The sequence below is a fragment of the Anguilla anguilla genome, chromosome 16, assembly GCF_013347855.1.
Source record: "Anguilla anguilla isolate fAngAng1 chromosome 16, fAngAng1.pri, whole genome shotgun sequence".
In the NCBI taxonomy this organism is placed as follows: domain Eukaryota; kingdom Metazoa; phylum Chordata; class Actinopteri; order Anguilliformes; family Anguillidae; genus Anguilla; species Anguilla anguilla.
The window spans coordinates 3,168,295-3,193,279 of NC_049216.1; the positions used below are offsets into that span (position 1 = coordinate 3,168,295).

At 45.0% G+C, this 24,985-nt stretch overlaps 1 protein-coding gene across 1 annotated transcript in view; it reads left to right on the forward strand.

Moving 5' to 3' along the window:
* The window catches only part of LOC118215534 (NLR family CARD domain-containing protein 3-like), a 68,178-nt gene that overhangs the window by 30,623 nt on the left and 12,570 nt on the right, over positions 1–24,985 (forward strand). Inside the window, exons 4-5 of the mRNA XM_035396428.1 lie at positions 4,249–4,422; positions 17,995–18,168. Coding sequence (XP_035252319.1) covers positions 4,249–4,422; positions 17,995–18,168 — 348 coding nt within the window. The remainder of the gene's footprint in view (positions 1–4,248; positions 4,423–17,994; positions 18,169–24,985) is intronic.

Genomic DNA, 24,985 nt, shown 5'->3' on the forward strand with positions numbered 1-24,985 from the left:
TGGTGAGATCTGTGTCTTCATCTTTCCCCTGTAGCAGCTCACTGTTGAATAGCTGAAGAACAGGCTTCAAGCATGACACAGTGACATAATTTTCAGCAGAGAGAGCATCTGTGAAATCAAGGAGAGGCCCTAGTGCCTTACTCACAGAATCAAAGACATCAATGTCCTGCCATGTAGGCACCAGATGCCTGGTTGACCTATCAGCAGCTAAGACTTGTGTGAGGGCCTTTTCTTGTTCAAGCAGTCGCTGAATCATCCTTTGCCGTGATCCCCATCATGTTGGAGATTCTATCACCAGTTTATGCTGAGGGCGGCCAATTTCTTCTTGAGCATCTTTGAGTGCCCGCTGCCTTTTCCAGCTGTGTGAGAATGCACTGACGACCTTTTTACAAACTCCCACAGCTTTGTCAATCCTGGCAGCCCTCATGCTTCTCTCTGCAAAAAAACAATGAATGAGAGTTCAGTTACATATTAATTTCATCATAATCTTAAATACACACAATACATACATATATAATTACCTCTTATGTCTGTGCCACGTGTCTGTATGTTTTAATATCTTTTTTTGTAATGTATTACTTTTCAAAAAGTATAGTTATATGACTGTGGGCAACAAAGGAAGTTGTCTCTGAAGAACATTTAAGATTAAGCTCATGCATGCTCAACGTGCATCAGTTTTGGTTTCTTCCAAAAGTTGCTGGATGAAATCGGTTCGCAACAGCAGGTACGCACACACACACACAGCACTCTGATGCGCATCAATGCTGGAGGAGATGTATGCTACAGCTTAATGGTGTGTTGCTGAAGTGGTTAGTAGAGCATCAATCCCTTTTTCAAACGTGTGAAAATGAAATGCAATTAGTTATAGACACTTAATTGCATTTGAGAAAATATAGGCATAGTTTGCTTTGCAAGATAGTTGGCTAGTACCAGCTAAAGTTAGTAGCTATCCCTCAATCCGGTTGTTTAGCCTTCTGGCTCGCTAGCTAGTCGTGATTTGTGATAACATAGCATCCTATTTAATATTGGTAAAGGAGAGCTGTGTGAATCTCATGACAGTGAGCTGATAGATACCACCACTATCACAGGTTATAGTTAGCAAAACACTGAATTTCATTTGATATCTCCAGGTCAAGATGTAGAGGAAAATCTTGTCATTCTTTAAAAAAACGACAGAAAGCCCCAGCCCTGTGCTCAGTCAGGAGGTTGATAGTGCAAGAGGTAGGTTTATCTTAGGTGAGATTTATAGTGATAGGCTATTTTTCCTTCATGGAAATGTATGCAGATTGAATTGTGTGTAGGTGTGGTTACAGGTTATATCTACTTAGGCTAGTGGTGATGTTGGATCTTTAACGGAGGCTGAGCAGTTTGGAAAATAGGTTACTACTGCTCAGTCTGAGCTTTTATTTTCAATGGAGCAGATACTGCTATGTGATGTCAGCACAGTCTCGTATGTACTCATGCTGCTTCCTATGCATTGTGTTTGAAAATACAAGCTATTACCATGTTGGCAGGTTCCTTTCATCTGTGGCTTTATTATCTATGTTCTCTAAATTAATTTGCATTGTGGATATAGTCTTTTTATGTGAATTTATGTCCCTTAAAATTTTTGGGTGAAGCAGACAAGATTTAGCTCTTTTTCAAGAAAAGTGGCAGCAGTGTAGAAGCTAGTGTAGAAGTGAGTGAATAAGTGAGTGTCATTTCCAATAAACATAACAGCACAAATAATTGACATGAAAATCTCCAAATAAATATACAGTATTTACCCTAATATAAAGTGGGAGCTTCCTGTGCTACAAAAACTGATTTAGTGACGTTTTAAAATAATCCCCCCAAAGTCTTTGAATGTATATGTCAGATTGCAGAAAATTGCATCATTATTTTCTTTCTTTTTCTGGGGAAGGACTCCCCTGCTCTAATTGTGCCCCTCCAGAATTCTGCATGACGCCCCTGCATGCACGCATGGATGCATGCGCGTGTGCGGTCACAGCTATTGCAGATTGGCGCTTGTTACCTTAAATAAGATATGGCCCTGCATTCAAATCTGAAATTGATCCGTATTTGCCAGGAAAAAAGCTAAAATTCCCTTTTTTACATGAGGCTGCAGCCATCTTGGAACAAGCTAGTTTGTGACATCATTGGCATTAGTCTCGGCTGCTCAGTTCCTATTGGTAGATGGCTGACTTTCAGTGAGCTCAGCGATGAATCAGGAGGAAAGAAACAAAACAAAAATGCATAGAGAGTCCTTTTGTATTGCCCCAGGGTGCTCAAATGAGTATTACTACACAATCATTTTCATGAACTGCCTCTGACGAGACTGCAACCACTGAGCTGCTGGCTGCTCAGAAATGGTCCACCTGTGGGATGGGGCGACGGGTCTGCAGTGATGATTTGTTCTTCAGACCAAGAACCGACTGAAGCCAGACGCTGTGGTTGGGCGGGAGGGCAAAATTAGCAATGAATTTATCTACAGTATGTCAGATATCAAGTGTTTAGATTATGGCCTCAGAGAGAGAAACAGTGAACTGGATACAATATTGGCTTGAAGAATGCTGCCTACCCTCCCCTCCACGAACATTAAAGGAAACGTCCTTTACGCCACTCTGATACCCTTATCTAGGCAGGCGATCTATGGGTCCCACCTCCTGCAGAGTTTGTCTCAGGAGAGACAAACCAGAAGACAAAGCTATTTACAAGGCCAGAGGCCCAGTGTGGCTACAGAATGAACAAAGATCCTGTTCTGTTTGATCTTAAGTTTAAATGCAATCTGTGACATTTAATTGAAATCGTTGACTGAAATCTTTATGTTTATGTTAGAAGCACAAGTAAACTTCCATGCTTTTTATTGGTATTCAGTAACTTAACTGAATTACCTCCTAATATATTCATGTTTGGTCTTGTTAGAAAGGGACTAAATTCCTGAATATTTTGGTAATAATATGGTTCTTAGCCATGCTTTCAACAACATAAGGTCACTTTAATTAATAAGTACACTGTCAGCTTTTAGATAGGGCAGTCCTCGTCATAAATGAGCACGCCCCCCTTCTACAGCTGAACTCAGCATTGCCCAAACAGGGCAAACATGCTCAAGCCATGTTGTGTCAAGTGTTTATGATGGCCTCAGGAAAAAGTTGTGTTGTGTTACAGTTGGTCTTTATTTTGGTTTCTTGGTTGTGCGTTTTAGTTCATTTCCTTTGTTCCCGTGGCACTGGAAGAGGGGAATACTTTGATAAGGTCTGGCTCTTCAGTCTTTCTTTTCTGGTAATCTAAATTTAGCATCTTGTTTGATGTCTTCTGTTTTGTTTTGTAACTTAGAAGTAGACCTGATACAGAGTTTGTTTCGGTTTGTCAGTTGATTCCACCAGGTTACTGTTGACTGACCTACCAATGATTGAATTCATAATTGTCATTTTCAATAATACTTATAAATGATACAATAAATTAAATCACGTAAAATATATTTTATATGTAGGTTAAGTGAGGGGCTTTAGCACGCAGTACCACTTGTGTTCAGTATTCAGAGTGCTGAACATTTTAACAAGGGCATTGACTGAAGCACTGGATTCAGAAAATAAACATATTTTTACTTAATTGTTGCTTGCCCGACAGTGACTCCTGGAGTTTTAAATACACTGCTGTCTGAGCTTTAATCTCAACATAAACTGCTGCTGGGTCCGTACAGCCTGCTCACTGCTTATTCCTGTATTTTAATGTATAAACACAATGTGTAGATGTTCCTCTGTCATACAGTACTGCACTGCTACCCTGCTCTCCCTGGGAGTATCGGGGCTCCCCCACTCCCTGCCCAATGATCCCTTAGCAGTGTGCAGCACCAAGGGGTCCTGAGACGGCCTCAGCACAGCTGATCCCTTAGCCCATAGTGATGGATGACAAAAGGATTTTATATTTGTGCAACCTCATATTTGTACCCCAGTGAAACAGGAAATGATGAAAGGCAGCAAACAGTTCTGGGGGACTGAGATCAATTTTTTAAAATCAAATTTCATTAGATGCCACTTTGTTTGGTTTTATTTTAAATATTCTTTCAGGGTACCAATAATTTTGACCCCTATGTTTTTGAGAAAAATACTATTTATTAAAGTGAAAGTAAGCAGTTTCTACAAATGTTTGAGCAGAAAATTTGAATCATTATGTTAAAATGTTTCTTTTATACAATCATTTATGCTCATTTTAATGAAGAGTGCCAATAATTCTTCTTTACTTGAATATATTAACTCTTCTTTGTAGACTGAACAGCTGTGACCTCACAGAGAAGTCCTGTGATAGTGTGGCCTCAGCTCTCCAGTTATCTAACGCACCCCTGAGAGATCTGGACCTCAGCGACAATAACCTGGGAGATTCAGGAGTGGAGCTGCTCTGTGCTGGACTGATGAGTCCAAACTGTAGACTACAGAGACTGGGGTGAGTAGTGCTGTGTACTGCGTGACATTAACTAAATATAATTACTGATTATGGAAATGTAAGGGTTTAAATTTTGTCACAGGGAAGACTAATTTCCTGACTCCATTCATTTTCAGAGCCTGTAACCTGAATGTTTGTGTGAATGTGAGTTTGCATATAAGATTATTGACTGGGATGTGCTATGAAATGATGGGCAGCTTGAACCTGTATCCTGGAGAGAGAGACTAGCTACTGCTGCCAGGCATTCATCTAAGTGTTCTCTGACATTAAGATCTTCAATCCTGGGAGGTAAATGTCCTGCTAATTCAGGAATCTAAAACCAACAACTATCCCTGGGATTAAGCTAATAAAGATTTACCCCGTTTGGGTAGCGAGACTATATAAATATCAGAAGGCATGACTTCTGCATTATTCTATTAAATTACATTTTTGACCCTAGCAGCTATCCATGAAGAGCTGCATATCCTGCTAGTGAATCTAACAATATGCACAGTGAGTACCTCAGTAAGGGTGTTACCCCAAAACTTTAAGTTACTGTCGCTACCCTGGTTCTCTGAAACGCAGAGTAGAGAGATCCACGTATGGGGAATGACATCCGGTCATCCAATTGCACCGAGTGTGGCTTTGACAGCCAGTAGCGCATTCAATGTTACAGGAGACTACTGCCCTCCTGAAAGAACATATGGGACACTGCAGTGCTACTACTCTTCATATTCACTTCTCATGCGCGGCAAGCAGGGCAGTTTTGGTGGATCTCTCCCCCAGGGTTACAACAGTAACCTAAAGTTCTCTTTCATCATCTCGTGTTTGAGATACACCTACGGAGAGATATAGACAGCTCCCAGAATGCCTTATGCTCACAGCTGAGATGCTGTCAGGCCAGCAAAGCATGCCTTCTCCCCTGAGGGGAGGGTGGTGTCTGGCACATCCCATGTAGAGAAGTACTGAAGCCTTTCCACTGCCCAAAGCTATAGCCAGGTGCCGGGAACAATGTGAAGTACTAAAACCCATAGCAGATGAGGGGAGATGTGTGCACCTCACACAGAGCTCACCCCCAGAACTGAGTGGGCTACCGGCCTCAGGCAGTGGAACCTAGCAACAGTATCTGGAGAAACCCAGCCCGCGGCTGAATAAATTTCCTGCAAGGAGACCCCATGAATAGGGCCCACAATGCAGCCATGCATTACATTACATTACATTACATTACAGGCATTTGGCAGACGCTCTTATCCAGAGCGATGTACAACAAAGTGTATAACCATAACCAGGAACAAGTATGACGAAACCCCTAGAGAGAAGTACCGGTCCAAGTGCAGGGAACAACCGCATAGTTCAACTTGGACCCTGAAGGTTAAACTGATTAGCACTAACAACGAGAACGGCAACAAGGCAGTCTATGGAAAAAATACAAGCAGTAGTTAAGACAGTTAATGCACCTAAGTCACCTACGAAACAGCTGCCTAGTTACAACCCTAAGCTTACAGTCATTTACAGGGGGGTAGGGAGGGATGGGGAGAGGTGCAGCCTGAAGAGGTGAGTCTTCAGTCGTCGTTTGAAATGGGTCAGTGTCTCAGCTGTTCTGACCTCCACAGGGAGGTCATTCCACCATCGTGGGGCCAGAACAGACAGGAGACATGTTCTGGAAGTGCAGGTGCGAAGAGGGTGAGGTGCTAGGCGTCCTGAGGTAGCAGAACGGAGGGATCTGGCTGGCATGTAGGGTTTGAATATCTTGTGGAGGTATGCTGGGGCTGATCCCTTGACTGCCTGGTATGCTAGGACCAATGTTTTAAATTTGATGCGAGCTATAACAGGCAGCCAGTGGAGGGTAGTGAGCAGGGGAGTGATGTGGGAGTATCTGGGGAGGTTGAAGACCATGCCCCTCGTAGCATGAGTCCTGAGGCCCAAGAGGGTGTTATCCTCTTTGAATCATATGCCATAACAGTAGCTTCCACAAGCCAATGGGACAGCTGCTGCATAGAGATGCTTTCCCTTTGCAGGCAAGTGCCCAGGTGACTAAGAGCTGGTCGCTTTTTCTAAAAGCCTTAGTCTTTGTCATATACGTGTGGAGAACACAGCTTATGCAGCCCATGCTCCTCTTCAGAGGAGAAAGGTGGTGGCTGAAAAGCTTCAACACCTCACATGTGAAAGGAGGGAAGCTTTTAGGCATAAATGCTGGATTGAGTTTTAGAAAAAGCCCATCCATCTTAGGGGAGAATATTGTGCATGAGAGATGCACTGAGAGCGCATGGAGGTCACTGACTCACTTAGCTGAGGCTAGTGCAAGCAGCAACGCTGTCTGGAGAGACAACAGTTTTAAATTTTAAATCTCCTGTATAGGCTCAAATGACCTTAGAGACAGAGCCTCCAGCTCCAGTGATAAATCCCAAGGGGAAATGAGCTTTTTAGCAACAGGCAGAGAACCGTGAGGCCCCTTCATGAACCTGTGAATGTGGGGGTGCTGCCCCACTGCATAGTTTCTGAAACCAACATGACAAGCAGTGATAGCTGCCAGGTAGATCTTAATGGTAGGAAAGGATTTCTCTTTATCCATAAGGTTCTGTGAAAAGCACAGCACATCAGAAACAGAGCTCTGGTAAGACACTGACTGACGAGAAGCACACCATCTTTCTAACACCTGACACTTATTGTCATAAAGTGGCCTAGTAGAGCAGTTATCCATATAGTTAGTAGCTCCAGATAATTTATGTAAGCTGAGCACAGCTGGGTTGCCCACATCCCATTCACCATGTGACCCTCCTGAGTACCCCCCCCCCACCCCCCAGAGAGGGATACATCTGTCCTCACGTCTTTCCACATGAGAATGATCCTGAGAGGGGTTCCCTGAGTGTACAGTAAGAGTCTGTGTTTTCCCAGTGACGCAGAGCTGCATAGCGCTTGTGTGATACTGTGAGACAGTGATGGAGATCGTGCAGGGGGCTGAGGTGGAGGGATGAAATCCACCCCATAACGGTGAAACCACACTGTACGCAGTAATGCCAGGCAGCGACACCGCCTGCATTCATTTAAATGAGAGGTGGCAGCACATCAGCAAGGCAGTGGGAGAGATGACCAAAGTTTAACATCAAACCCCAGGCGGCACAACTACGCGTTGTGGTAACCAATCAGATTTGACCTAAAAATAAGTCAAGTAAATTGTCCCCCTTTTCATAATTTAGTTCCACATTCTATAGTTCCACATTGGAGGACTCCCTTTAATTGTCGTAAATCCTGCGCTGCCCTCCTGCAGAGACGCTGACCAGAGGAACGCAGCGTGGAGGAAAGTCTCTGAAGTTGTCGGTGGCTCTGCTGTGTAGACAGTCATTACTCTATGTACAGTGTAAATTTCACAGAAGATGCAATGCTGCTGACGAGCTAATGGCTAGTCGATATCAGATAAGCTAATGAAGTTTGTCTGCATGAATGCCAATGAATGTATATTCTGCTATATTGCAAACAATTTTTTTTTCAAACGTCTGTTTATTAGTATTTTAGTTAATAAACAATCAGTAATCACTGTATACAAATTATATAAAATGTTGCAAAAAACAATGCAAAGATTTCATACACATAGGAGAGGCATAGTACATATACAGTATACAGTGTAAATATCAACCAAGGTACAAAGCTGCTTTACGTGGTGATTATTGACATCTTATATTAGGTATAGCCTAGTTATTGTAGTAAAGAAATTAAGAGGGTGTTTATTGCCTGGCCTCTACATAATCAATTAAGGGTTTCCAAGTCTTATGGAAGTTCTCAATGGAACCTCGTAGGGTGAATCTGAGTTTTTCCAGTTTAAGGTGTTGCATTACATCTTTGACCAACGCAGTGTGAGTGGGAGGCTGTGTCTGTTTCCAGTTCAATAGAATTAATCTGCGTGCCAGAAGGGTTATGAACCTTGCCACAGTGGAATTGAGTCCTCTAAGAGGACTATCCTCTCCTGGCACCCCAAATACTGCCAATACTGGGCCAGGTTCTATCATGTGCCCTAGGATATCAGACAGAGTTTTAAAAATAGAATTCCAAAAATTGGATAGTTTTGGGCACAGCCAGAACATGTGCCCCAACGAGGCAGGAAATACACCGCAACGGTCACACAAAGGATCTATATTAGGATACATTTTAGAAAGCTTGACCTTTGAAAGATGAAGACGATGCAACACCCTGAACTGAACAAGACCATGCCTGGTACATATAGCTAGATGCTGTGTGCACACCCTCCTGTGCCTCTATCCATTGCTCCCCCATTAAGCTAATGCCTAAGTCCTCCTCCCAAGCGGATTTCAGAAAATCTAGGGGTATGTCTAATTGTTCGGACATATGGTTATAGATATAAGATATTATCCCCCCTAGATGAAGGATCAACAGAAAACAAGGATTCCATCTGGGTGTTATTAGGTGCATTAGGAAAGGTAGTTGTATTAGATCTAATATAGTTGCGAATTTGTAGAAATCGAAAGAAATGGGTTTGAGGCAGATTGAATTTACTGCGTAGTAATTCAAAAGAAGGAAACGTGCCATATATATTTATATTATATATTGCAAACAATTTTATTTAAAAAATAAAATAAAATAAATGATAGCAGCACAAATGTTTTACCAAAGAAACTGGTGATTTGAACAAGAACGTTTATAGGATAACAATGAAGCACATCCTGATCTAGTTGTGAGAGAAACGTAGACTAAGTGAAATCAAGGTGACCATAAAACTAATAATATATTAGTTGCTTGCTGTTTGTGATCATTTCTACCAGCCACCTAGCTAGCTAACCAGATCTAAATTTGATGACATTAGCTGGCTAATCCAATTCAGATAATGATAAAAACCAATAATCCTACTTCTCTTTATAAAGTTCTCTCCCTCCAAAAATTTGAAAACAAGCAGGAATGGATTCTATTTGATATTAAATTTAAATCACAAAATGAATAAGGGAGCCTAGCCTATCATAATAATTGAAATACAATATCTTACATTTTCATAATTTTTAAAGTTTATTCAAACTGGACAATGATTTGAAACACATTAAACCCGTTCAGCATTTAACAAACACAACTGTCTGTCATAAAATAGGTGACACGCCCACAAGCGGCCGATTGTGGGACGCGGGAGCGGTGCCAGGCGGCTTTGCCAGAATCAGTGTGGCTTCACCGTAACAGCCCCAGTGGCAAAACCTGAGAGGCTGACACCATCAGCTCCTGTAGTCTGAGGCATGTGTCATACTGCACTCTTGAGTCTGGTTTGAACTAAGAGATGCATACCCTGAGAGATAAAATGGAGTCTGCTGATAGGCAAGCTCACATGGATACAGAGTATAAATCAAGTCCCAAGAACATTACACTCCAGGATGGGGAGAGATTGCTCTTGGGGAGGTTTACTCTGAAACCAAGAGACAACACATGTGGCAGAACTCGCTGAGTGTCCTACACAACTCTGGGTTTTGAATTGGCAATGATCAAGGACGGAGTGTGGCACAGTGGGTAAGGAACTGCGCTTGTAACCGAAAGGTCGCAGGTTCGATTCCTGGGTAAGGACACTGCTGTTGTACCCTTGAGCAAGGTACTTAACCTGCATTGCTTCAGTATATATCCAGCTGTATAAATGGATACAATGTAAAGTGCCAAGTAAAAGTTGTGTAAGTCGCTCTGGATAAGAGCGTCTGCTAAATGCCTGTAATGTAATGTAATGATCAGCCAATAGCCTGGAGCCAGACCCGCCTCTACCCAAAGACAGAACACCCGTGGACTCAGGGAAAGGCCGAAGTGTAGAACTGTGTATTTGTAGCAAACACCGTGATGGGCGAAGTGGAGGAATTTTGTGTGAGGGGGATAAATACTTACGTGGAAGAAGGCATCTTTCAGATTTACTGATTTGAAGTAGTGATGTTAAGTTAATCAATTAACTGTTAATTCTTCATAAGAATGTTGATTGATGAATTTCTATAGATTAAACAGTTGAATTTCAATAAACCATTTCAATGAATAACCTAATGTTGGTGATTAGATTACAAATTAAAGAGACATTTCTAAAATGTTAAATTAGAGAGTCACGGTTTCCTTGACTGGCAGCATTAGTGAAACGTTATTGGTCCATTCCTGGAACATCAGTGCCACCTGAGCACGTCTTCTCAGCTGCTGGTCTCACCTTCAGCAGACTGACCCAAAAGCACACAGACATGCTCATACTCCTTAACAAAAATGCTTAAGTATTAAGTTAAGCATATTTTAAGTCATTCTTTGTATAGGCCACGGAGTAGATTTTACTATAATCAGTTAATCATTATTAATCAATTATAGGGTGCTGACGATTGATTAAAAGAATTGCACAAAATTTTCCAATCGTTCTGACATATTGTACGTGAAAGAGTGCTGTATGTTAACATTTTGAATTTATATTGCCTCAAATGTTTGTTTAACATTGTGATCCAAGATAGGAAGTTGAGAACTGCCTTTCTTTGGGAGTTGCAAATAATGAAAATAAAAACTACGTGGGTTCGATCTCTGGGAACCACACGTATTTCCCCCTTTTTGTAAGAGGGAAGGAATTTATTCCTCTTAAACATGGGAGCGCTCTCTTGTGTTTGAGAGTAAATGACTCTGTTGAAATGGGGGGTTTCACTCTGAACTGGAGTCTGTAGCCCTTGGCTATAGTAGTGCTGCAGTGTTCTATGTGCTCTTCCAGGATGGCAGTAGCCCCCTTTCACATTGGACATGCTACTGTTTGTCAGAGCCACACTTTGTGCAATTGGATGCTTCCATGGGGGTCTGGACAGGATGTCATTCCTTAGAGTTGGCTTTCAAACAGATGATGATGAAAGAGGAGTTTATTTATGGCACCAATGCAGTGATTGGTAGGAGAAAGAGCACTTTATGACACAATATGACAGTTGCCAATAACCATGAATAGAAAGCTTTAACAGTGTTAAGAGGCAATCATTTTATTTACAAGACATGGCAAGATGGACTGGACACTATGCTATAAGAGAGGAATGGACATGCACTTGAAGTGATTGTAAGAAATAAAAGGAACACAAAGAAATTGTGATGCATACCAAAAATGCTTTTTATGAAAGGACTTTGGATAATGAAGTAAATTGTTTGAGCTTCCCTTAAATGCTATCCAGAGAACATCTCCCGCAATCCACACTAGTTTACATTTGACAAAATAGAGTCTGACCTGACCAAAACTCTAGTACCTACCGCCATCCCCACCAGGCTAACCCCCCTCTGTCACGGGCAAGGGGTTTTGGACCCAGGCGCAGAGTGGGGAAAAAAACACGAAACTCAAAAATGTAGATACAAAAGACTTTACTAACAAAAACAGAACAAACAAAGAGCCACGATGGGCAAAAATACAAACTCCAAAAATATCTAAGATAAAACGGAAAACAAGAGGAACTCAAAACATGGGCAGGGCAGAACACAGGCAGGCAGAGTACACGGGTAATACATACAGTAAGGAACTAACACAAGTTGGAAACAAACACAAGGAACCAGCACCCGAGTCAAGGGGACAAAGAACTTAAATAGACAGGGGTAACAAGACACAGGTGAACTCAAAGAACAATCAAACCAGAGGGAAGGAAAAACGAGGCAGGTGGAGATGATTAAATAACGAGACAATAATAAAATAAGTGAAAGCAATAGTCCAATTAACAGGGGAACGAGCAGGACACAAAACAGAAGTGGGCCGCCATCTGGCGGCCCAACAAGGAAAGACAGACGGAAACACAGAACCATGACACCCTCTCTACAGGGTTTGTGGGCACTGCATGGTAATTATCCTGACAGTAAATAAGGGGTATTGTACTACTGGTGTGCCCTAATGATTGAAGCTATAATTCCTGTATGTGTTGCATACTCCTCCTGCAAGGGTTTACAGAGATGGGCCTTCTAAGGACTGTTTTTTACTTCTGTGTAGTCTACATAGTTTGCATGATTTGCATTGTGTGCAACATTTGCAAACGGGCAGAGCATTTATATGGCATGTTGTACAGGTACAGGTTGTGATTTTCCACCCACTGACAGATACCTTCAATTCCATATCTTTCATCTCCTTTAATAAACTTTTATCACACCCATACTGTATGCTGTGGGAATGAGGCACAGACGAGGCAGACAGTGCTGGCAACATGCATGTAGAGGACTTTTATTGTTCATAACAAGAGAAATCACCGCGCTCACCCGTTTTAATTTGTTTGATGCGTAGAAACCGAAGAAATATCATCAATTGAAAAGAAATTGGTTCGCGCTCAAAAAAATGGCTACAAAGCTTCAAAAAAATATCATTATTTTTTATTAGTTTTCTTTAATGCAGATTCATGCACAAACGTTTTGGTGTGTTGCCTTCTTCAGTGTGAAGGTACAATGATTAAGACATTCCACCTTCTTATAAACAGGTAACAGCTGCCTTTCATTAGGGCTGCTGGCCAATTATTATGAGACAATTATTTATTAAGGCTGCTAGACAATCATAGTGAGACAATAGATCAATTGGTAAATTGGTTAACAAGAGCTATCTTGGAATTTAAATATCTCTCTGTGAATCACCCTACCATACCTGTACTATATGCATTGCCTAAGATTCATAAATCCCATGAAGATCCTCCTTTGAGGCCTATAGTATCAGGCATTGGCTCTCTTACTGAGAACATTTCTCGGTTTGTGGACTTTCATGTTTACCCCATATTTAAGCTATTACCATCATACTTGAAAGACACCACAGATTTTTTAGTGAATTTACAAGCATTGTCAAACATAGATGAAGGTGACTTTTTAGTTACATTAGATGTTGGTTCTCTATACACCTCCATACCTACGAATACCAGCCTGGAGGCTCTGAGATTCTTTCTTTCCAATCATGAAGGTAGTGTGCCTACTGAGTTTATTATCAGTCTCACTCAATTATTTTCTCTTTGATAAAGATTACTACTTGCAAACACATGGCACTGCCATGGGGACTCCATTAGCCCCCAACTATGCTAATCTGTTCATGGGAAAATTTGAACTTGATTATATTTATGAGAACAATCCTTACATAAGTTCTATTAAATACTGGACAAGGTATATTGATGATTGTTTTATGATATGGAATGATTCAGAAATGAAGCTGATGGAATTTGTTAATTACATTAATTCAGAACTACCATCTATTTCCTTTTCAGTTGAGAAGAGCCCAGAAGCTATTCACTTCTTAGATGTCTTGGTCACTAAATAAGGCAATTCCCTTAGTACTACGGTATATAGAAAGCCCATTGACATACAATTTTGTCAGCTGACAGTTATCACCCATTACCATTAAAGAAAGGGTTACCTGTGAGTCAGTTGCATAGGCTTCGCCATATCTGTGACACTGAAGAAGAATACGACAAACAATCGGAGCTCCTCATTGAGCATTTTCGCTCAAGAGGATACTCTGAAGTATGGCTTAATGACACTAAACAAAAGGTCAAAGGTCTCAATAGAAATGACCTGCTAAATAAAACACAGAGTAAGCAAAAAAAAGACATTCTCTGTTAACTATGTTCTGACTTACAATGACTGTTCTAATAAAATTAGATCTATCGTAAACAAGCACTGGCATATTTTGTCCTCAGACACTTCTTTAAACCAAGCCTTTCAGAGCCCCGCTCTATTTACTTATAAAAGAGCAGGGAATTTGGCAAATATGCTAGTGAAGTCAGACGTAGTTAAACAGAAAAAACAAGCTTTTATAACTGGTTGTTTCCCTTGCAGGAGCTGTGCATCTTGAGGTAATATGATGAAAGGACATAATTTTGTGTGTCCCCAAACATCCAGATCTTATCAAATTAAATCTTGTATCACTTGCAGTACAAAAGGTGTAATCTACTTGTTGAAGTGTCCCTGCCCCAAGGTGTATATAGGTAAAACTACACGTGCTTTAAAACAACGACTTGGGGAACATATCACATCTTCTTATAGATGATTTATCACCTCACCAGTGGCAAGGCACTTTATAGAACAGGAACACTCTATTAAAGACCTTCAATGTATGGGTATAGAAAAGGTAACGCCAGCCCGCAGGGGAGGTGACTTTGAGAAAAAACTACTCCAAAGAGAGGCCTTCTGGATATAGACTCAAATCTGTGTCACCAGGGGGCCTCAATGAGGAGCTGGACCTTATTCCTTTTCTTTAGATTTCTGTGTATGGCCTTTATGCCTGCTTTTTTGTTGATTTCGATTTTACAGTGTATAACCTGAATGCATTTGTGATTGAGGGGCGTGACTGGGCTCACGAGTGGCCACATGGATTTATGAACGGCTTAGCCTGATGTCTTCTATTGTGGCCACTTGTGGATACATTCACCCCTCTACTATTCTCCTTGATTGCCCCTGTTAACCAATTTACCAATTTATCTAATTGTCTCACTATGATTGTCTCGCAGCCTTAATAAATAATTGTCTCATAATAATTGGCCAGCAGCCCTAATGAAAGGCAGCTGTTACCTGTTTATAAGAAGGTGGAATGTCTTAATCATTGTACCTGCACACTGAAGAAGGCAACATGCCGAAACGTTTGTGCATGAATCTGCATTAAAGAAAACTAATAAAAAATAAATTATGACGTTTTTTTTTAAGCTTTGTAGCCATTTTTTGAGTGAGGACATTTATTGTGACAGCGGTATCACAATGAATGAAGACAGGGGAAAAGTGAAACACAAAACAAGATCAGGCTACTCAAATGTTGGGGGAAGCAAAAGTGCTAGGGAAGTGCAGGCGGGTCCAAAATTCAGGCCACGAGGAGGGGCACGTCTGAGTCTGCCACAAAAAAAAAAAAAAACGAGAATCAGAGACTCTGTTAGTCACTCAGTGAGGGGAAAGCCAGCACACCCCTGGAGTGAGACCATGAGGCCTATATAGGGCCAGAAGCTACTCAGGCAAAGGGGAAAGTGGTGTGGACAAAGCACTGGTATGCTGCCGGTGGCCTGACTGTATCTCAGGTCCAGGTCTGAGTGTGGAGTGGAGGTGCTGAAACTCAGCCCTGTCCCTCCTGCGCTGTCTAAGTCTGCGTGTGGAGTGGAGGTGCTGAAACTCAGCCCTGTCCCTCTGGTGCTGTCCAGGTCTGAGTGTGGAGTGGAGGTGCTGAAACTCAGCCCTGTCTCTCCGGCGCTGTCCAGGTCTGAGTGTGGAGTGGAGGTGCTGAAACTCAGCTCTGTCCCTCCGGCGCTGTCCATGGTGCAGCAGGCTGGCCGGTGAGACTCAGGTGAAGTGGAGCTGAGTGGCAGCACATAGCAGGGAGGGGTGGGGCTCCAGAGGCCCACACCACAGTACATATATATGAGCATGTGCATTACTTCCTGTTTCTACAGTGAATCTGCCTTTAGCTGTGTTAGCTTGCAGTGCTGTGGGAAGTTTGTCACAGAAAACTAAAAGGAAATGAGCAAATTCACTGTCCACACATGGAAAATGTGTGTTGTCTTTACTTTTGGTGGTGACCAAACATCCTACAGCACTGAAAACGAACTCACTGTACACTCTGAAAGGTGGCAGCTGCACGTCTAGTATGGGATGGGAGGGTTAAGCCCAGAGAAAAGGTCATAGAAAAGGTAGATGAGCCCATTGCCCCAATTCAGAGAACTTACAGTATAGGAAAAGGGCCCATTTGGGTCAGAATTACATCTATAGAACTGTCAGAGTTCAGTCCAGCAGGATGTTTAATTTTCAAGATTGTGGTGTTTCTGAAAGGATTATGAATAAAATGGTATTTTATTCTGCTGGTAAAGCCGGGCATTAACTCACCGGCACGTTATGTGTGTACATCTTGGTGGGAGAGTGTCCATCTGAACAACATGTGAGCTGCTGTTTAGATGCAGTGTTACATCGTTTAGTTTAGCCACCTTTCTGTGATTCCAGTCCCAAGTCATAGCCTGGATATTATACCTTTGTAAGCAGTCATGCTGTGTGGAATAGTCTGATTCAGAGATCAATATTCTGGCTCTAGCTCCTATCATCTAAAGAATAACATATTTTACAGGAGTATTCTAATAATCTTCAAATACCCCCACTTATTAATTTTTTTGTGCAGTTTATATTACTCCACAAGGGCTACCAAACATGTTGATAAGGGGTTTTAAAAGAAAAAAATGACCTAATACATCAGGCTTTTATTTTCATTATTATTATCATTGATACAAAAATAATTAAATGTAACGCAATAATTAACCTATTATATTCGCAAAAGCGTGCGAGAATAAAATGATTGGATGGATTATAGCGTAAAGACATGGAGAATATAGGTGCAATGTGTGGAAGTTTCAAAACACAGCACATTTTTGAAAATCTAGTGTCTACCAGCAATAAAAGTTAGTGGCAGTAATCAGTTGTGCTGTTCTGATACAGCCACTAGATGGCGATGCAGTGTAATTCCAGTTGATGCAGTAGTTGCATTGCTGTAAGATCGTGCCAGATGAACTGAAGTATAGCACAGCTCGTACACGGCTCCGGCACTGCTTCAGCTGTTAGCAGGTACAATATCGCAGGTCTGGCCAATAATATCATGACTGGTTAGATAAAACCTTCATGTTATTTTATATACTGGTGTATATATTTAAGTTGTCTGTGACAGTTAGCTGCTTAGTTCCTCACTGGCTCCGCTAGCTAGGTTGGGTCATGAAGTAACGTTAAGGTAGGTTGGGCTGGCTAGCTAGCTAACTCGTGCCTGTGACTGTGAGTCAAAGCGAAAGCTGAACTTAGAACAACGGCAACAGGTGTCAACTTGAGGGTCATGTTGTTTGATGTAAATGGTAAACAAATGATATTTGCGAAGTGTTAATAGTTATTATCAAATAATTGTGTCATGTAACTGTAGTTCTGTATTTTCAAAGAATGAATTAGCTGAGGTAACACAGTAAACAGCTCAGAGCGAGCTGGCATCGCCATGGTAACCAACCGACCCTCCTAACGGCCACGTTTTAAACAGCGTCGTCATGGTTACCGTCACGTTACTTTGATGAGAGGTAAATAAGGAAGAGCGCAATTTTGTATTGAATGCGGTTTCATTTCACCTTGCTGAATATTTTAAAATTAATGTCAAAAATCCTGACAGACTGTATAATTTGTTAAACTTAAATTGTTTGATAACTTGATGGTTACAAGATTAGGAAGGAAATATTATCATTATAACAGTAATGTATTTAGCTAATGGGTTATACGAGTAGTTATACATTAACAGTTATATTTATCTATTCAGAGTGATGAATATTCAGCGTCTTTGAAATGTATAGATGTTTATGAACTGAAGAACATGTCAGGTGAGGTAAAGTGCACCATAAAAATGCTGTTTTTTGTGTTTGCAGATGAAATTAATATGTTTGCAAATAAGATAAGTTCATCACATGGAAAGGGTTATTAGAGCCCAGTAATTGCCTTAGACTATTGTGGATTAGTCAGAATACTTTATGAACTTAATTTACACACCCCCCTCCCTGTTTTTGTGTGTACATCTCAGGAATGCGTAGGTACATATGTATCAACTGTCAAGGTGAACAATGTCACAAAGAATTTGTGCGTGTGTTTGTGTGCGTGCGTGTTTGTGTGTGTGTGGTCTCTCCACAGGCTGGGTTGGTGTAATCTCACAGAGGGCTGCTGTGATGTTCTGGCCTCAGTCCTGCGTTCTCCTCACTCAAAGCTGAGAGATCTGGAGCTCAGAGACAACGAGCTGCAGGATTCAGGAGTGAGAGCGCTGTCTGCTGGACTGGAGGACCCACACTGTAAACTGCAGAGACTGGGGTGAGTACAAACACAAACCCCTTCAATCCAAAGGGCTACAATGTGACTAAATACAACACTGATGTCAATGTTCCTAATGTGAAAACAGACACTTCACGGAACTGAAACAGCATGTTCCTGTTCTTCCTCTTGGTAGAATTTGACTACACAAATGAATGAAGAAAATGAATTAGTCCTGTTTACTGAACTGTAGTGGGGTGTAAACTCAAATGTGTTTGATAATGACTCATTCCACATTCATGTTATTTTAGTTTAACACGCACAGCCCTGTTAGTTTATATTATATTACATTTATTTGCCAGACGCTTTTATCCAAAGTGACGTACAATAAGTGCATACAAAAGGTAATTGGAACAACTACATAACACAGGTCCAATAAGGTACACAGGGTTCGTACGGTCATGAAAAACCTGGAAAAGTCATTGAAATTTAAAATGCAATTTCCAGGCCCTGGAAAAGTTATGGAAAATAATATTTTTTGAAAAGTTTTGGAAAAGTAATGGAAATATAGCTAAAGTTGCATCAAATATAATTACTAATTAATCCAATCATAAAAATAGTATGTATAGTAATAAAATGTAAATTGGCACGTAACCTTCGCGGTATTTTGGTGGTGTGAGAAGTTAATTCGGTCCGGCTCAGTCTGTTTACAGGCACGCCTCTGCTGATGTAGCAGTTAGTAAACGTAGGCCCTACTGTGCCGACAATATGCCAGGTGTGCAGCTTCAGTAATATATCAGGGCTCGAAATTAACTTTTTTACTTGGTAGCACTGGTGCTCCCAACTTCAAAAACTTAGGAACACCCACCGAAATGTAAGGAGCACCAACAATATATGCAATAGATTTTTTATTAATAAAAACGACAATATAACAGTACGGTTTACAAGGAACAGTTAAACTGTCACGCATAAAATGTGTCGACTCTTCAAGGAATTGCGTGTTATCCATTCAAACGACAAAGCGCTTCTCGTCACATTAATTACGCTAATTAAATCAGTAAACTGCATCGGAGAAATTAGCTGTTCCAACCGGGTCGCTACACAAAACGTCCGCTTCAACTTTTCAGCTTTCGATAACGCTAATAAATTGAACATAAACTTTTGTCTTCAGGTAACATTAGTTACGCGTCGCGTGACAGTGGAGTGCAGGGAAAGGGAGTGATTGAAGGCTAATATTAACCTATTTAAAATCAGCATTAAAGGTAAGAATGTCAAGCTCGCGATTGGTTAGAAGGGTCACCGTCAGCTCACAAGGGACATGCTGAGCGTATTAGCGAATGTACAGAGAAAGAGACGTTCGACTGGAAAAAGAAAAAAAAAAGGTCGCACCAGAACAATTATTTGCACTCGCACAAATGCTCCCAATTATATTTCGAGGTCGCACAGATTCAATTTCGGGAGCATATGCGACCAAAATGGTCGCAATTTCGAGCCCTGTTTGAGACATTGACAAAAATGTTAAACTATTCGAATTAAAATATAAGAGAATGTATCTAAGTGTGTCTGTCTGGTGTTTGTTTGTTTTAGAGAGGCACCATATGTTTCAGATGCAGACCTAATTTTACTTAGTGTTATTTATTTATTTATTGACCTTTCAGCATTATTACAGGTTCATAAAGACAGTTGTCATTAAAAACACTGAATTATTTTGCTGTTGCAATAAAACATCAATACTAAGTAGACAAAAAATTTTAAATATTGCAATTATCTAAACTGAGATCTAATCTCGTATCCCAAATTTAAATTTAAAATCCGCTGTCATTTAGGAGTCTGCACATATAGGGGATTGGTGATCTCCTGTATCTCTCAGTTCGACATCTTGGGATGGCCAGTTTGTCATGTTCCGGTGTTCCTGTCTGCGTTTTCCCTGTTGGGCCGCCAGATGGCGGCACTTCTGTTTTGTGTCCTGTTCCCCCCTGTTAATTGTATTATTGGTTGTCTCGTTATCCCATCATTGTTCCCACCTGTGTCTTGTTATCCCCTCCTTCTGGTTTGATTGTTTTTTGAGTTCACCTGTGTCTTGTTACCCCTTGTCTATTTAAGTTCTCTGTTCCCTTGACTCGGGTGCTGGTTCCTTGTGTTTGTTCCCGATATCTGTTGGTTTCAAGCGTATGTACCTGCCTGTGTTTTGTTCTGACTTGTGTTTTGTTTGACCTGCCCTTGTCTGCTACCTGCCTGTGTTCTGCCCTGCCCATGTTTGTGAGTTCCTCTTGTTTTCTGTTTTATTTAGATATTTTTTGAGTTTGTGTTTTTGCCCCTCGTGTCCTTTCTGTTCCCTGTTTGTTTGCCTTATTTAGATTTTTTGAGTTTGTGTTTTTGCCCTTCGTGTCCTTTTCTGTTCCGTGTGTTTGCCTTTCTGTAAGTAAAGTCTTTGTTAATTTTCTCCCCTTTGAGTTTCGTGTTTTTTCCACTCTGCGCCTGGGTCCCAGCACCCGTATCGTCACAGAAGGAACCAGCCAGTTTGGGACCCAGCAGAGGTTTTTTTTTTTTTTTTTTTTTTTTTTTTTTTTTTTTTTTTTTTTTTTTTTTTTTTTTTGTTTAAAATGCCATCGGGGTGGTGGGAGCTTCAACCTCCCAGTGCCCGGGGCGGACGGTCGCGGAGGCGCCGTGGTCGGGCTGCCTCCCGGTCGGCCAGACCTCCAGCTGATCAGCCGGCGGATCCTGACCCTTTTGAGGGGTCGCGGCTTGCAATCTTCCCAGGGTCCGGCCCGCGGGGGTCCCGCCGGTCCCGTCCGGCTGCCCAGCCGGGTTCCCTACAGCTGTGGTCTGTGTTCCTGTCCCCTGCCCAGCCCAGATGGCAGGGCCCTCGGCCTGCTCCACCCCAAGTCCCAGAGGGACCTTCATGGCCTGCTCTGCCCCGAGTGCCGGAGGGACCTTCACGGCCTGCTCTGCCCCGAGTGCCGGAGGGACCTTCACGGCCTGCTCTGCCCCGAGTGCCGGAGGGACCTTCACAGCCTGCTCGGCCCCGAGTGCCGGAGGGACCTCCACGGCCTGCTCTGCCCCGAGTGCCGGAGGGACCTTCACGGCCTGCTCTGCCCCGAGTGCCGGAGGGACCTTCATGGCCTGCTCTGCCCCGAGTCCCGGAGCGGCCTTCACGGCCTGCTGTGCCTCAAGTCCCGGAGCGGCCTTCACGGCCTGCTCTGCCTCAAGTCCCGGAGCGGCCTTCACGGCCTGCTCTGCCTCAAGTCCCGGAGCGGCCTTCACGGCCTGCTCTGCCTCAAGTCCCGGAGCGGCCTTCACGGCCTGCTCTGCCTCAAGTCCCGGAGCGGCCTTCACGGCCTGCTCTGCCTCAAGTCCCGGAGCGGCCTTCACGGCCTGCTCTGCCTCAAGTCCCGGAGCGGCCTTCACGGCCTGCTCTGCCTCAAGTCCCGGAGCGGCCTTCACGGCCTGCTCTGCCTCAAGTCCCGAAGCGGCCATCACGGCCTGCTCTGCCTCAAGTCCCGGAGAGGCTCCCAGATCCGCCTCGAGCCCCGGAGAGGCTCCCAGATCCGCCTCGAGCCCCGGAGAGGCCCCCAGAGCCGCCTCGAGCCCCGGAGAGGCCCCCAGAGCCGCCTCGAGCCCCGGAGAGGCCCCCAGAGCCGCCTCCAGCCCCGGAGAGGCCCCCAGAGCCGCCTCCAGCCCCGGAGAGGCCCCCAGAGCCGCCTCCAGCCCCGGAGAGGCCCCCAGAGCCGCCTCCAGCCCCGGAGGCCTCGCCTGCTCTGACCCTTCCGCGGAGGCCGCCTGCTACACCCAAGTTTCGGGCTGTACTTGTGCCTCGAGCCCCGGGGGGGCCTCCGGAGCCGCCTCAAGCCCCAGGGGAGCCTCCGCAGCCGCCTCGAGTCCCGGGGGGGCCTCCGGAGCCGTCCAGAGCTCCGGAGAGGCCTCCAGAGCCGTCCAGAGCCCCGGAGAGGACAACGGTCCCATGTGTTGTCCCGCAGGGGCCGCCGCAGACTGCTCTGGCCGCCCCGCAGGCTAAGCCGCCTGCCTTGCCCCCTAGCGTTCATGCTCCCCCTGGCGTTCGTGCTCCCCCTGGCGTTCGTGCTCCCCCTGGCGTTCGTTCTCCCCCTAGCGTTCGTGCTCCCCCTAGTGTTCTCGCGCCCCCCAGTGTCCGTTCTTCCCCTAGTGTTCTTGCTCTCCCTAGTGTCCACACCTTGCCCCCTGGCGTTCGTGCTCCCCCTGGCGTTCGTGCTCCCCCTAGTGTTCTCGCGCCCCCCAGTGTCCGTTCTTTCCCTAGTGTTCTCGCTCCCCCTAGTGTCCACACCTTGCCCCCTGGCATTCGTGCTTCCCCTGGCGTTCATGCTTCCCCTGGCGTCCGTGCTCCCCCTGGCGTTTGTGCTTCCCCTAGTGTTCTCACGCCCCCCAGTGTCCGTTCTTTCCCTAGTGTTCTCGCTCCCCCTAGTGTCCACACCTTGCCCCCTGGCGTTCGTGCTTCCCCTGGCGTTCGTGCTTCCCCTGGCGTTCGTGCTTCCCCTGGCGTTCGTGCTTCCCCTAGTGTTCTCGCTCCCCCTAGTGTTCGCCCTTCCCCCAGTGATCGTCTCTCCCCCGGTATCGTCGCTTCCCCCAGTGGTCGCCTCTTCCCCGGAGTCTGTCCTCCCCCCAGTGGTCGTCCCTCCCCCGGTCTCGTCGCTCCCCCCAGTGGTCGTCTCTCCCCCGGTGTCGGTCCTTCCCCCAGTGATCGTCTCTTCCCCGGAGTCCGTCCTCCCCCCAGTGGTCGTCCCTCCCCCGGCCTCGTCACTCCCCCTGGTGTCCATTCTCCCTTTGGTGTTCGTCCTCCCAACCGTGTGTCCGTGTGTTCCCCGGCCCCCCTGTCTAATTGTCTGCCCGCCTGTTTGTCTGTTGGTCTACCCGTATGTGTGTCAGCCAGTTTGTTGGCCTGTTTGTCTGCCCCCCAAGCCGTCAGCCCATCGGCCAACGTGTTTGCCCGCCTGTCTGCCTGTCTGTCAGTGTGCCAGTCCGCATGTGTTTTGTCTTGTTTGCCTGTGTGTCAGTCCCTATGTCAGTTGTTGGGCTCCCCCCTCGCCTTCCCTGTCTGCCTGTCCCTTTGTGTGTCCGTCGGTGTCGCCGTGTGCCTCCCCGCCTGCTTGTCCCTGTGTCTGTCCTTGTAGGTCTCCCGATTGTGCCAGTATCTGGCAGTCTGTTTCCCCCTCAGTCTTGTCCAACCCAGTCCTGTGTTGTCGTGCCCCGTCTCGTTGCTGTTCTGTGTCTACCTCGCCCCAGTCCAGTCCTGTGTCCACCTCACCCCAGTCCAGTCCTGTATGTCTGCCTTGCCCCTGTCCAAGTCCCCCCTGGTTTCCTGAATCCCCCTGTCGCCCGTGTGCGGGCCCTGAATTTCCCCGTGTCGTCCGAGTGCGGGCCCTGAATTTCCCTGTGTCGCCCGAGAAGTGCGGGTCCTGAGTTTCCCCCGTGTCGCCCGATGTGCGGGCCCTGAGTTTCCCCCGTGTCGCCCGATGTGCGGGCCCTGAGTTTCCCCCGTGTCGCCCGATGTGCGGGCCCTGAATTTCCCCGTGTCGCCCGATGTGCGGGCCCTGAGTTTCCCCGAGTCCTGCCCAGCCCTGAGTCTCCCCGTGTCGCCCGGGTCCTGCCCAGCCCTGAGTCTCCCCGTGTCGCCCGGGTCCTGCCCAGCCCTGAGTCTCCCCGTGTCGCCCGGGTCCTGCCCAGCCCTGAGTCTCCCCGTGTTGCCCGGGTCCTGCCCAGTCCCGAGTCCTGTTCCCCCGTCCTAGTCCAGTCCCGAGTCCTGCGTCCCGTTCCAGTCCCGAGTCCTGCGTCCCGTTCCAGTCCCGAGTCCTGCGTCCCGTTCCAGTCCTGTGTCCCGTCCTGTTCCTGTCCAGTCCTGTTTCTGCCCTGAGTCCTGTTTCCAGCCCCGAGTTCCCGTCCAGCCCCGAGTTCTCCTCCAGCCCCGAGTCTTATTCTTGTTTTGTTCCTGTCCTGCCCAGTCCAGCCCCAAGTCTTGTTCTTGTCTTGTTCCTGTCCTGTCCAGTCCAGTCCTGTTCCTGCCCCAGTTCTGTGTCCAGTCCCTGTTCTTTTCTGAGTCCTGTCTCTAGCCCCCACCCTCTGTTGACTCCCTCCCCGGGTCGGCCTCCTGGGACGTCAGGAGCCGTCCCTTGGGGGGGGGGTACTGTCATGTTCCGGTGTTCCTGTCTGCGTTTTCCCTGTTGGGCCGCCAGATGGCGGCACTTCTGTTTTGTGTCCTGTTCCCCCCTGTTAATTGTATTATTGGTTGTCTCGTTATCCCATCATTGTTCCCACCTGTGTCTTGTTATCCCCTCCTTCTGGTTTGATTGTTTTTTGAGTTCACCTGTGTCTTGTTACCCCTTGTCTATTTAAGTTCTCTGTTCCCTTGACTCGGGTGCTGGTTCCTTGTGTTTGTTCCCGATATCTGTTGGTTTCAAGCGTATGTACCTGCCTGTGTTTTGTTCTGACTTGTGTTTTGTTTGACCTGCCCTTGTCTGCTACCTGCCTGTGTTCTGCCCTGCCCATGTTTGTGAGTTCCTCTTGTTTTCTGTTTTATTTAGATATTTTTTGAGTTTGTGTTTTTGCCCCTCGTGTCCTTTCTGTTCCCTGTTTGTTTGCCTTATTTAGATTTTTTGAGTTTGTGTTTTTGCCCTTCGTGTCCTTTTCTGTTCCGTGTGTTTGCCTTTCTGTAAGTAAAGTCTTTGTTAATTTTCTCCCCTTTGAGTTTCGTGTTTTTTCCACTCTGCGCCTGGGTCCCAGCACCCGTATCGTCACACAGTTGGTTTGAATTCCTTGTCTGACGACCTGTGAGCTCCTCCCTGAGGGGGGGTAGCCAGTCACTGAAGTTGGACTTGAGCAGCTTTCAGGCAAAGCCAAGACACAGCTG